Source organism: Carassius auratus, unplaced genomic scaffold, assembly GCF_003368295.1.
Source record: "Carassius auratus strain Wakin unplaced genomic scaffold, ASM336829v1 scaf_tig00215316, whole genome shotgun sequence".
In the NCBI taxonomy this organism is placed as follows: Eukaryota; Metazoa; Chordata; class Actinopteri; order Cypriniformes; family Cyprinidae; genus Carassius; species Carassius auratus.
In genome coordinates this window covers 1,681,962-1,695,656 of record NW_020528035.1, presented here as the reverse complement: position 1 = coordinate 1,695,656, position 13,695 = coordinate 1,681,962, and the positions used below count along the sequence as shown (strand labels likewise).

The 13,695-nt window shown below is 36.3% G+C and overlaps 1 protein-coding gene across 1 annotated transcript; it reads left to right on the top strand.

Moving 5' to 3' along the window:
• Nucleotides 1-93: 93 nt before the first annotated feature.
• LOC113094264 (UDP-glucuronosyltransferase 2A1-like) lies at nt 94-10,882 on the top strand. Its single transcript, XM_026259958.1, has 6 exons — nt 94-856; nt 7,141-7,289; nt 8,844-8,975; nt 9,530-9,617; nt 9,705-9,924; nt 10,126-10,882. Exons 1-6 carry the CDS (start codon nt 130-132, stop codon nt 10,412-10,414), a joined length of 1,605 nt encoding a protein of 534 aa, XP_026115743.1. The 5' UTR covers nt 94-129; the 3' UTR covers nt 10,415-10,882.
• Nucleotides 10,883-13,695: the final 2,813 nt, after the last annotated feature.

The following is a 13,695-nucleotide window of genomic DNA, read 5'->3' as shown; positions in this document are numbered from 1 at the left end:
GTGCAGCTAAAGATATCGTTTAAGACCTTCCCTTTTATTTGATTGTATAACTTTTGCATGTGCAGGCAGCAGTAGCTCCTCCTCCTCATGTTTGTTCAGTCTGCACAAAGAGTGTTGCTCACTGCTGTCATGAGTCCCAGAGAAAGTGCCAGACTTTTCCTGTTACTTCTGTTGAACCTGAACCTGCAGGGTGTCTCAGGAGGTAAGGTCATCGTCTGGCCTTCCGAATTCAGCCACTGGCTCAATGTAAAAGTCATCCTAGATGCACTGATCTCAAGAGGACACAGTATCACAGTGGTGACCCACACAGCTACGCCGTCTGTCAACACCACCCCATCCGTGGGCTACAATGTGGATATTCTACAGGTACCTCACACGAAGCAGGACATCCTGGAGAATACGGAAAGGATGCTGAAATACTGGACTCATGATCTACCCAATGACAACATCATCAAGGCTTCAATGAGGATCAAGGAGATGATTGACTTAGGCACAGAACAGAATCAGGCTGTGTGCAGGGAACTCTTTGCCAGAGAAGACCTTCTGGAGAAGTGGAGAAAAGAGAAGTTTGACGTCTTACTTGCAGACCCCCTCTTCACGTGCGGGGAGCTGCTGGCACAGAAGCTAAACATACCATTAGTCCTCAGTCTCAGGTTTACCTTCGGTAACACTGCTGAGAGACTCTGCGGCCAACTGCCGGCACCGCCATCCTACGTCCCTGCAGTCGTCTCTGAGAATACAGATGAAATGAATTTCTTGCAGAGGCTGAAAAACTTTCTATTTTATGGCACACAGGATGTCCTGTTTTATCTTGTGACTAAATCAAAGTGGGATCACCTTTATACGCAAGTGATGGGTAAGTACACTTAGACTTTTATATGTCAGCATTAATTTGCTGCAATGACAAAAGCCTTTTTGTGTATGCATTATCTGGTATACATAAACATAATACATAAAAAAAGGCTAGTTGTTCCACATTTTTTACTCAAGTGAACACACATAAAAATTATATTTAGGCTCACATTTAACATTTATGTGAATGAATTGCATATACAATTAGCCTGGAATAAATGTTTTTAACATAAACTTCATCTTATGCATATTTGTAAGTCATTCATAAATGTAACAGGTAAGATTTATGTAATAGGATATGTGTTTAAAATACAAAATATTCAGGTTTATATTTATCATCAATAAATCCAATTTGTTTTAATCTCATACATGTGATTTTTTTTTCATGGTTAATTGTATTATAACCATTCATACTTTCTTAACTGAGTAAATGTAATTGTTTTCAAAATTAATAGACTTGTAATGATTTTAATAAAGGCATTTGAAATAAATGATTAGTAAATAAATCAAAATAGCTAATAAAAAATTATGCCTTTTATCCAGAATGACTGGATGGATCCATATGACTGACAAATATGCATTAAGCTTTTAACTTTATGTTGTAACTGTGTAAGTTGAATTGCGTATAGACACACACCTTACAGAAAACTGTTGGACAGTTCCACATTTCTGGCTTAGATAAAATACATTTAATTAATTGCATGTTGAGCATTTGTGATCGTATGCCCTTATTGAGGTGGACTGATAAAGAAAAACACACTCTTGAACTTTGCACTTCAACAATATGCACTCCCTACAAAGGCATGTTGGCAAACCTATGCAAAATGATTGGCTAAGAAAGTTCAGGTCGGTCCTTGGACTCTTTTATTGATTTTCAGAAATATTCAAATAGCTATAAAGGATATAAATCTGCCATGGAGAAAACCATGTTTTAACTTGTATCTAATGATGTGTGTGACGTACAGTATTTGTGCACATACAAACACGCAATTAAGAGAAAACAAAATTAATTGGACTTTTGACTCCTTTTAAGTCTAACAGATCCTCAGATATGGTCCCTCTTATCAGTCTCTTTGTAGCATAAAACTTTTTGAATTATCTGTATTCCTTTATAGAGGCTATTCTTCACTTTAGTTCAAAATTCAACCAAGGTTATTTAGAAAAAGAAAAACATATTTTCTTTAAGATCAATCTGTGCAAGCATTAGGAACCCAAAAGTATTATTGTAACCCAAAAATCCATCAAGTTCTCCATCAAGAGTTATGAAACAGTATTTTCCTTTTTTGAGCAATACCAATGTTTGCTTAATGTCTGTATTCTGAGTCAGTGTCATGTTACACTTACACAATGAACAAGATAATACAAAGCCATCACAAATGGTCTTAAATACAGTATGAACAATCAAATTCTGGGTCACCAGATGAACTGGCAGATCTTGCCAAGAACTTCTAACACTTCAAACATAAATACAGCCAGATTCCATTGAGGAATATAAAGTTTTATATAGTCAACATAATCAGTCTTGGGTAATAAACAAACTGAAAAACATGAGTATGAAGGTTGTACAAAACCACTTTGAATAGGTTACCTGAGATTCTAACACGTCACTTCGAATAGCCTCAATCTTTTCAAACAATACAAGAAACATAAAACCACCTAATACCACAAATACAAATAAAATGGAAACCAGGTTTGGTCTGATTTATATTTGCTGTTGTGTAAATGTAATGTTTTTCAACAAATTTCATATTAATTGCAATTAAAAGAAAATGTTTCATAGTGTAATTACTAAATGCAAGTAGCTGAAAGTTAGAGTTCTTTTTGACCCACTCGGAACTTAACTAGGCTACAGCTTTATATGAAATTTCATAATTCACAATCTTCAAAATATGGTCATAAAGTGTACTGACAAGCATTTATGTTAAGCTAAAATATTATTTAATGTCATTGGTGTTGATTCTCATGAATTAAGGCCTATTTGTAATTGCACATGTAATTATGAAGTTGCAAATATTTATTACAATGACATTACTCTTTTTAAGTGGCCTTTTATTTCATGAATAGACTGTTATTTGCAAGTACTCAAATTCACTCAGTGCACTTTTTTCACAAGTGATCGGTTGTTATTGTTTTGTTTTGTTCTTTGTTTTTTGTTTTTTTGTTGTTGTTGTTGTTGTACCAATATCAATTTACAAACTCAAATGGGGAACAATAAAATGCATATGACAAAATATACACTTTTCCAATCACATCTCTATCATGCATAAATGTCCATGCGTTTAGGCTATATGTACAATAAACAAAAAACAAAAAACAATTATTTCTGTTTCAGGGGGTTGTAAGGACAAAACAAAAAGGTACAAAATTCCCGTAAGGTGACTTGTTCGGTTTACTTAGTTTTGTTGTGGCCACAAAATAATAACTCAAGGGAACGTGATAATATGTCGAGGCAACAATATATTAATTTGTGGGAATGTCATATTAACTCATGGGAACGTCATATTATGTCATGGCCACGAGATCATTTTGTCGAGGTGACGACATAAGGATGTCGTGGCCTCAATTTGCTATGTTGAAGGAACAACATCCGTTTCTTGTGGCCAAGACTTCTTACGTTGAGGGAACGACATGTTTTTCTCATAGCATAGCAACCCGGGATTATCAGAGATGGATTCATTCAAAAGAAAAGATTAGAAAGGTAGTTAGATTTTTTTAAGAATAGAATTAGAATAGTGAGTGTTAAAGTTAGAGGGGTCAAATAAAGATTGAAGAGATGTGTTTTAAGCCGATTCTTGAAGATGGCTAAGGACTCAGCTGCTCGGATTGAGTTGGGGAGTTCATTCCACCAGAAGGGAACATTTAATTTAAACGTCCGTAAAAGTGACTTTGTGCTTCTTTGGGATGGCACAATCAAGCGACGTTCACTTGCAGAACGCAAGCTTCTAGAGGGCACATAAGTCTGAAGTAACAAATTTAGGTAAATGGGTGCAGAGCCAGTGGTAGTTTTGTAGGCAAACATCAATGCCTTGAATTTTATGCGAGCAGCTATTGGAAGCCAGTGCAAATTGATAAACAAAGGTGTGACGTGTAATTATTATATTAACCATATGCTCTGGCTATGGGCTGTATTACATGCGATTGTCAGCATTCAAATTAAGTTTATCATAAATAAATATTACATAAAGTGCATAATAAAATATAAAAACTTTTTTTATCGATCCTACAGTCTTGTAAGTCCATTAACTGATAGTCTTTCCCCGTAATATGTGTACATTATTATTAGCCTATTATTATAGTTTTTTTTTTTTTTTGCTTTAATTTCGATCTCTTTACTCTTTACGCATTAAACTCGTGGCCACTAGAAAAACATGTTGTCCCTCAACATAAGAAGTCGTGGCCACGAGAAATGGATGTTGTTCCCAGTGGATCCAGTTTACTGCCCTGTGGCTTCAGTACTGGAGTTTCTTAAAGACCGTTTTTCAGATGGCGTAACACCAGCCACTTTTAAAGTCTACGTGACAGCCATTTCAGCTGACCACGTATATATAGATGGTACTTCAGTGGGCTGTCATCTGCTGGTCTTTCGCTTTATGCAGGGTTCGCGACAGCTGAGGCCTTTCCGCCCTGCGCGAGTTCCATCATCGGATTTATCTGTTGTGTTGCAGGACATCCATTTGAGCCCCTGGAAACTGTATCGGAAAAAAATCCTGACTTAAAAGACAGTTCTTCTTGTGGCTTTATCCTCCCTCGAGAGTTGGGGGTTTACAGGCTCTTTCTGTTTCACCCTTGTGCATGGACTTTGCACCAGGGTTTGTGAAAGTATTGCTGCGACCGAGGCCTAATTATGTCCCTAAGGTCGAACCCTTTTCGCTTTCAGCAAGTGGTCTTGGAAGCTCTCCCCCCTTGCAGAGGCGGGGCTAGAAGATCTAAGTCTTTGTCCTGTCAGAACGCTGAAGAATTATGTTGAGTCCGACCAGCTGTTCATCTGGTTTGGACATAAAAATAGAGGCCATGCTGTCACAAAGAAACGTATGTCCCATTGGTCAGTGGAAGCTATATCTTTAGCCTATGAGGCACGCGGACTTGCTTCGCCCTTAGGAATTAGAGCTCATTCCACGATAGCATAGGCTTCATCTTAGGCTTTTCTCAGTGGATCCTCAATGGATTATGTCTGTGCTGCGGCAGGATGGTCCTCACTGAGCACTTTTGTCAAGTTTTACAGTTTGGATGTGAGGACGGCTTTTGGCTCTCCGGTTCTCTCCACTTGAGCAGATGCTTTCCCTGGATCCCAACTATCTCAGGTACGTCAGGCGTTATGGTATAGGGTTCCCATACGGTGACGCCACCGCATCATCGAATTGACCTATGAAAGGGAACATCTTGGTTACGTATGTAACCACAGTTCGATGAATAGGGAATGAGATGCTGCGGTTCCCCGCAGTTCCGTACCTTGATACCTCGTACCTCAGTTCGTGACATCTGATCGAAATAGTGCGTAGTACTCAGGTATACTATGCGTAGGGCAGTGCCAATTGCTATTTGGCCAATGAAATTGGCAGATGGTATAGGGCTTCAGACATTCGTCACACCGAGAGGTGTTCCCATACGGTGTCACCACAGCATCTCGCTCCCTATTCAGGGAACCGTGGTTACAAAGGTAACTGAGATGTTAGTGTAGCAAAACCACAATTAATCTGTAGTTACCATAGTTTAACTATGTTGTTGTTTGGTTGTATGTTGTTTGTTTGTTTGTTTGTTTGTTTGTTTGTTTGTTTGTTTTTTGGGGGGGGGGGTTGTAGTAATACCATGGTATTCTCACTGAAAAAAATATAGCGCTGCATAAAAACATAAAAAGTAAAAAATAAAAAAAGCACCATTGAGGCTACAGTACATTTTCAAGCATATTTTAAACAAGTGTAGATTTAATGCAAGTGCAATTTTCTAAAGTCATAAAATTCAACAAGATATGCATTCAGTTACAATCAAAGACTTTTCATCACAAAATGAACATTGGTTTAAACATTGCTGTAGCACTCAGAAAGCTTATTAGACACAGGTCCTTAGCAAAACCCATGCAAGCATTCTATTTTTTTAAGATACAATGAAAAGTGCAGAATAAACAAACAAATATTTTAAGGTTAAATAATTTTCTTTTTAAATGAAAATATTAACTTGGTCTGGTTAAATAAATGCAAGTACAGTCATACACTTTATAAAAGCTCCCAAAAAAAAACATTGGCTTGTTGTATTGTATTGTAAGTAGATTTATTTTTGAAGTGCATTGTGATTCAGAACTAAAATAATCAACCAAAACCAACCAACCAAAATATTTCTGAATCCCGACTCTTGCAACTTAGCAACTTTAGAACATACCATTCACCTTCATACAACTTGTATCTCTTTCTAAAAGAATGCAAAGGATGATTGATCACAATCACACATTTTTAGAGAGGAAAACCAGGTTATTGATCCTTTGCAAACATCAGAAGGTGTCTTGTTTCAACTGTCAGTACGTAATTACACACCATTTTTCCAGTTCAAGTCCACCAACATTAATCCACTATCCTGTCTGGTATGTTCATATCTGGAAAAAATGGCAGATTCCAAGGTATGATTGGTCTGATCGTCTGTCAGTCAAACTCCTGGCAAAGGATCAGCTGAGAATAGTTGTCTTCATTGTTTTTGTTAGTGCAGTATAATCACCTCTAGTGTCAACTGAAAGTGCATCAGTAAAGTCTCTCAGTGCTCTTATCCAGAAGCAGATATATTTCACTATGATTTCTGGAAATGTATTTGTGTTTCTACTGCTGTGTTGAGTAGCGGCTGGTAATGCTGGCAAGGTTTTGGTGTTGCCAGGTGAGTACAGCCACTGGCACAACATGCATGCGCCCTTGACGCATTGACGATTAAAAAATCCTTTCTTTGCAGTTTTCTTGAGTACTGATGAAGGCTGCTGTAAATAAGAAAAAAGAAAGCAAAAATATTAAATGGTTAATAGTATGAAAACCAACAAGTAGCATTTTTCTTTTTCTTTTTTATAATTATTTATTATGTGGTCCAACAGGTCTGGGGTTTTGTACTCTTTAAGGTTTTGTAGATGACTGTATACCTGAAATAGAATTTTTATTGCAGTATAGTGTATAGTGTAGGTGCACTCATGTTCTCAAGTGTGTATTGAAAGAGATCAGGACAAGAAGGCTGTAGATAAAGTAGATAAATCAGAAGAAAGCAACATTTTTAAACTTGATCTGTACATCAACTGTGGCAATGTATCTCTGCATGTCACAGGAAAACCCACTACAATGTGTGAGACCATGGGAAAAGCAGACATCTGGTTGATTAGAACATACTGGGATTTTGAGTATCCTAGGCCACTTCTGCCTAATTTTAAATTTGTTGGAGGACTACACTGCAAACCCGCCAAGCCTCTGCCAAAGGTAATGACTTTGCTTTGACTCTGTTTTGAAATATCACTTACTGAAATAATCTTGATTCTTGATATTCACGATGATATTCTTATATATTTTTTTATTTTGCATCATTGCATCAATCCTTGAATTAACCAAGTAATATATATATAACTTCATGCCTTGGGATTTATGTATGGAGCAGCATTTCATTTAGCTCCTAACATGCTATGTGGCAGTACAGTCATCAAAGTCTGACTTCAACAGGCATAAATTGTACAATCATGCCCAAATGTTTTGGCAGTGACATTTTGTGTTTTGCAAAGTTTGCTGCTTAAAAAAAAAAAGCAAAAAAATAATAATAATAATTCACTGTTTTTTGATCCTGAAACAAAATGACCCGCTAACATTAATTGACTTAGCATATCTGCAGCACATGTGAAAATGTGAATGAGTACTACTCAGGTGAAATCACTGTCATACTAATTAGATTGTAAGAGGAGACTGATTGCTTTAAACTTAGGGAAGAAGCATTATTTTCTCTGAAGCCTTCTTGCGGCTGTTTGGGACATCTGGAAAATGTATTTTTTGGAGAAGAAAAGGTAAACGCTACCATGAGCCCTGTGACATGCCAACAGTAAAGCACCCTGAGACCATCCATGTGTGGGGTTGCTTTTCAACCAAGGGAGTGGGCTCTCTCATAATTCTGCCCAAAAACATTTCAAGGAATTAAGAATGGTATCACTAAATTTATGCAATAGCGAACGGTTTGGTGATGATCTGTGCTTTTTCCAGCATGACGGAGCACCATGTCACAAAGCAAGAGTGATAAAGAAGTGGCTCGAAGATCATTACATTGAAATTTTGGATCCGTGGCCTTTATTTATACAGTGCTTTTAACATTACAGATTGTGTCAAATCAGCTTTACAGTATCAAGGAAAATGGTGGTGGGGGGGGGGGGTGCAGTTCTCCCCGTGCCAGAATAACCAGCAGGTTACCAGCAGATCCATGCTGCAGCAAGCAGCATAACATGATCACCACGTTTTGAGCACCACCTAGTCACAAAAACTATAGACCTGTTAACATTCACACACAGTTACATGTTCATCACATTCACTTTGAATGCATAATACAATGTAGTTCACCTTAGTCTTTCATGTGCAGTTATATCAGGATGTAGGATCAGCAGATCTTAAATTTGTAATCCCACACTACATTGACCTCAAAAGATACTGTGGATTTGCAGTGTCAATCCCAGTCTGTAAACTACATGTGGCATACTTTGACTATCATAGCTTATTTCTGATAGAAAATCAGTTCCGTTTTAAGCCACTAATGAAATGCTAGATATAGGGGAAAATGCAATAATTTAACAGGATTTTATACATGTAGTTTGTAATTATAAAGTTTGCTGCACAGATGGCACAGACACTGAATATCCCACACTTCCTGTCACTCCACTTGACATTTGTCTTGACATACTTTGTGATCAGATGTGTGCATCACCGTCCTGCATGGTCATATGAGCTTCACAGAGAGAGAGTGTGACAGTGACAGTATGTGCTCATATCTATGTCTTTTAGGAACTGGAGGAGTTTGTTCAGAGCTCAGGAGATCATGGCATCATTGTGTTCTCATTGGGTTCCATGATCGGCAACCTGACAATGGAAAGAGCAAACACCATTGCTTCTGCTCTTGCCCAGATCCCACAAAAGGTGTGTACCTTTTTATCTTTTCATAGCAATAGAACAGCTGCCTTGGCTCTGGAAATACTTTTTCAGTAATTTGGTTTCAATACCAAAATCCAAAAGGTACAAGACTATGTACTTAATGTCTTTAATGAGGCACAATTTGGACAGTTCAGCCAAAAATGAAAATGCTCTTATCAATTACTCAATGCCACGTTGTTTCAAGTGATATAAATTAAGCACTTTAGAGCACTTAGATTGTGTCTGAGAAGATACAATCGCTTTACATGGTCAAGCTAGCACATGTTAGCTTCACTGTTTGTCATATTTGAGGTTATCTATGTATATGATTATATGCAAATTAAAGTAAAAAAAATATTCTGCTCATCATACAGAGCAATAATGTACTATTTTACCCTCAGAGTTTAGGTGTTTTAAATGGGTTACCAGAATACATTATTTTAAAAAAATAAAAAAATAATACCGAACAGAACTTTTCTATAAATTTACTGCTCGGGTGTTCATATGCTCAGTGTCTCAGAGCAACTGTTGATAAATTCCCCATATGTGCATTTGCATAGGTCGTTTGGCGTTATCATGGCAAAACACCAGAAACTCTTGCTCCCAATACAAAAATCTATGACTGGATCCCACAGAATGATTTGCTTGGTAAGGAAAGGGTTGTCATTTGGGCTCAGTATACATGAAGGACTTTAACTGACATTGTATAGATGCAGACTTTATTTTATATGATAGGTCATCCAAAAACGAAGGCCTTCATTACCCATGGTGGGACAAATGGACTGTATGAGGCTATTTATCATGGTGTCCCAATGGTGGGCTTGCCACTGTTTGCTGACCAGCCTGATAACCTAATGCACATGAAAACCAAAGGAGCTGCTGTTGTTCTTGACATCAACCAAATGCAGTCCGAAGACCTGGTGGATGCGCTCAAGACTGTCTTAAATAATCCATCGTGAGTTATGTCTAAAGGACTTTTCCAGTTAGTTTCCTTAATTTAGAAATAACACTAAACTGTTTTTTAGTCAGAACGCTAGAAACAGGGTGGAAAAAGTTTGTGTATTACTACATTTATATTGGATTTTGAACAAAAACTTCATTGCAATTATAAATTTAACCGAAAAAAAAAACATAATTCCATTTCTTCTCTAATCAGATACAAGGAGAGCATCATGAGAATATCCAGAATTCACCATGATCAGCCAATGAAGCCTCTGGACCAGGCAGTTTACTGGATTGAATTTGTGATGCGGAATAAAGGAGCTAAACATCTGAGAGTTCAGGCACATGATCTGAGCTGGTATCAGTACCACTGCCTGGATGTAGTGGCCTTCTTACTCTCGATTGTTGCACTGATCACGTTCCTCTTAATTAAAACATGCTGTTTCCTTTTCCGGAAATGTTTCAGAAAGACTCATCCTGATGCCAAAGCAAAAAAAGAGTAAAACAGAGTGAATGTGAAGTAGGTTCCCATAGAAGTATTTCCTTCAATTGACTGTGGTACATGTCTCCTCATCACATGTATACGATGGCCAGTGTGCATTCTGACTACATTCCAAACTGTATGTTCTTATTGAAACAAATACATGTGAATGTTATAATAATTATGTACAATAATTACCTAAATAAAAAAAAACATTTAATATAATAGATATTACTGTCAAGGGCGATTTATTTACTTCATAATTTTCAGGCCCTTTAGAATTATCTAAAATCTATTGCAAAATTTGATTTTGTATGACTCTGCCCAAATTATAAATATGGTGTATTGGAAAAACTATGTTGGTTTCAGCAGGTCAGAGTTAGATTTTAGATGAAATTTATGCCTGCCCTATTCAGTTATATTTTATACCTATCTATGCAATACAGTGGAATACTGCTCTTTTTGATATATATATATATATATATATATATATATATATATATATATATATATATATATATATATACCCTCGTTGGGGGCTGAGACCCCAACAAAATTAAAACATCTCTGTTCTGTAGTCCATAAGCGCCCTCTGCTGTCAAACTGTGGATTTACAAATTCATTCAGTCTGCCAATTTTTTTTTAGACCAATGCAAAATCAGACCAGATTTTTGTTGTAAATCTTGGTGGAATATAGCCTACCTTGTTATCAGAAGTGTTGAGATTTTTAGAATGCACATTAACTTATGTAGAACTGTTTATGGAGAAGATAATTTTATTTTTTTTAAATAGTCAAAACTTTATTTGAACGTAGTATGTTCAAGTATGTTAGTTAACATGTTATGAATATTTTTTGTTAGTTTAAAATCTGGCCATGATTTTTTACATGTTTTATTTCACTGTTTCAGCAAATAAAAATGCATTGTGCTGCTAATTTCATTTGTTGGCTTATTTCATAAAATTGGTACAATTATTTCAGTGTGTGTATCAGTACTTTTTTAATATATACAGATTTTAACAACGCTGTGTATCACATATGTATTGATACATTATTTAAAAGATTTAAGTACTGTATAACATTGGTAGCTGTCAGCCTCTTTCATTTTTAAAAAGTAGATCCCGAATGAAATAAGGTTGGAGACCCCTGATCTATACCGTATCTGGATCCTCTTTACTAGCACTGCACTTATCCACAAGCAGTTACTTAAAGGGATACTCCACCCCAAAACTAAAATGTTGTCATTAATCACTTACCCCCATGTCGTTCCTAACCAGTAAAAGCTTAGTTTGTCTTCAGAACACAATTTAAGATATTTTGGATGGTCTTAAGCCATGCCAGTAATAAAGAACATTCATTGATGTCTGATAGACACAGGCTTTATTTTATTTTATTATATTAGGTACATGTAGTTACACGTTAGTACATTATCTATTGAATCAGTTAAACTTAAAGGATATCGGGCTACATCTACAATAATCCTGATACATTTAAAGACAGAGTTTTCATTTTAAAATGCTCTGTCCACATTAGCATTTTCAGGCTATTTCTTTAAAGCTCATTGAGATGATACAGACGGAAAAGACAAAAGTTTTCACGCAGTTGTTCTGGCAGGATCATTTTATTTACGGAAGTATCTCATCCTTCACTTCCATGTTGTGCTCACTCATGATTGATCTAAAATGCACCTGCTGCTGGAAAGCAATTGTTAGTAAATTTCATCTTTTTAGGACTGTAATATGAAGAGTGTACAAAGGAAATATCATTAGCAACAGTATGAAAGTGACTTGCACATAACAGGCACAATTACCAGTATAAACATCTATTGGTACAATATGTATCACGACTAAACATGCGTCTCCTGTTGCTGGGTTTCTCCTGATGTCAAGGGTGAGTGGGTCTTTAAAGATTCAGTTGCCCTACTTTTGAAGTTGGGTAGTGTAGATGTCACTGAGTATAGGTACGAATTGATGGCACGCTCAGCAGCCCTCACTACCCGCTGCGGGTCCTATCGCTGACCAATAGGTGGGCATGTTTGAACTTGGTAAAGTCTCTGTTGGCCTCCTCCACATGGTGGGAGATGTATGTGTACCAGGTGAGGTCAGTGGAGATGTGCAGGACAAGAAATGTAAAGCTGTAATGTAAAATGTATCCTCTTCCTAATACCTTGGATAATCCATTGAAGAATGTAAATTCTTTCATCATTTACTCACTACACTTATACTGTCCCAGATAAAGATTACTTTTTTTCTTCAGATGAACGCAAAAAATTTTAGTTCATATAATGCAAGAGTACAGGACCGCTTCAGAAACCACGCAAAATGAACACAGGGGTCAACTTTAAAATGTTAGTATTTGTGTTTCTTACATACGCTGTCATTTTGCTTGAGAAGAGACTGAATCATAAGGTTCAGTGTTATATTCACTTTGTGTATTGAAGTGGCCTTTGTTGGATATGCTACTTATATAATATGCAGATAGATATATATATAATATTTCTAAAACTCGAAAGAAAGACATATACATATGGGGTGCCATGGGGGTGTAAAGGTTGAAGTATTACTCTTTAATGGTTGTGTTATTTTAATTATTGTTGTATGAATTAGACAGATGTGTTTAACCTGTGCCTTTGTGTTTTGTTTACACCTTTTAGCCAAACTTTTGCATTTCTGCCTGACAAAAGAATTTATGCCATTTTTTTTTTTTTTTTTCACTTTGCATTGAGAAGATGAATCAACATGATGAAACATGATGATGAATCTCTTTTTCATCAACAGATATCATGTTCAGGGAGCAGTGAACAGTGATTCATTTTAAATAATTTTGAATAATAATTTGCATTAAAGAGGATACATAGTCTATATACATTTTAAAATGTTTTCATTCTTATTATGTGAACAACAAAAAAAAGTGTACCTGTTGAATAGTTTTTATAAAGATTTGTGAACTCAAATTAGACAATATTGGGCCTGTATGCCCAAAATAAAGCATAACCTGCCAGGCCAGGGAATAAAAAGCAATTTCAAAACAGCATATGATAGCGTTGTGTACTAGATAAGCCAGGCTTCTTCTAAACATGAAGTTGTCGACAAAAATCCTCTCCAAAAATTTTGGATGGCAGTAAACGGGGCAGGGGTTTGAAGATGAGCTGATTTGGTAGTTTCACACATCACATATCAGTGCTGTGATTTTAATGTACTAACTTTATAATTTCCATACAATAAAAAATATAATGAATTGTATTTCATTTTTTTCTAGTTATAAATAATTGTTTATTAAGATTTTCCGTAGCCTAAAAAACGAAA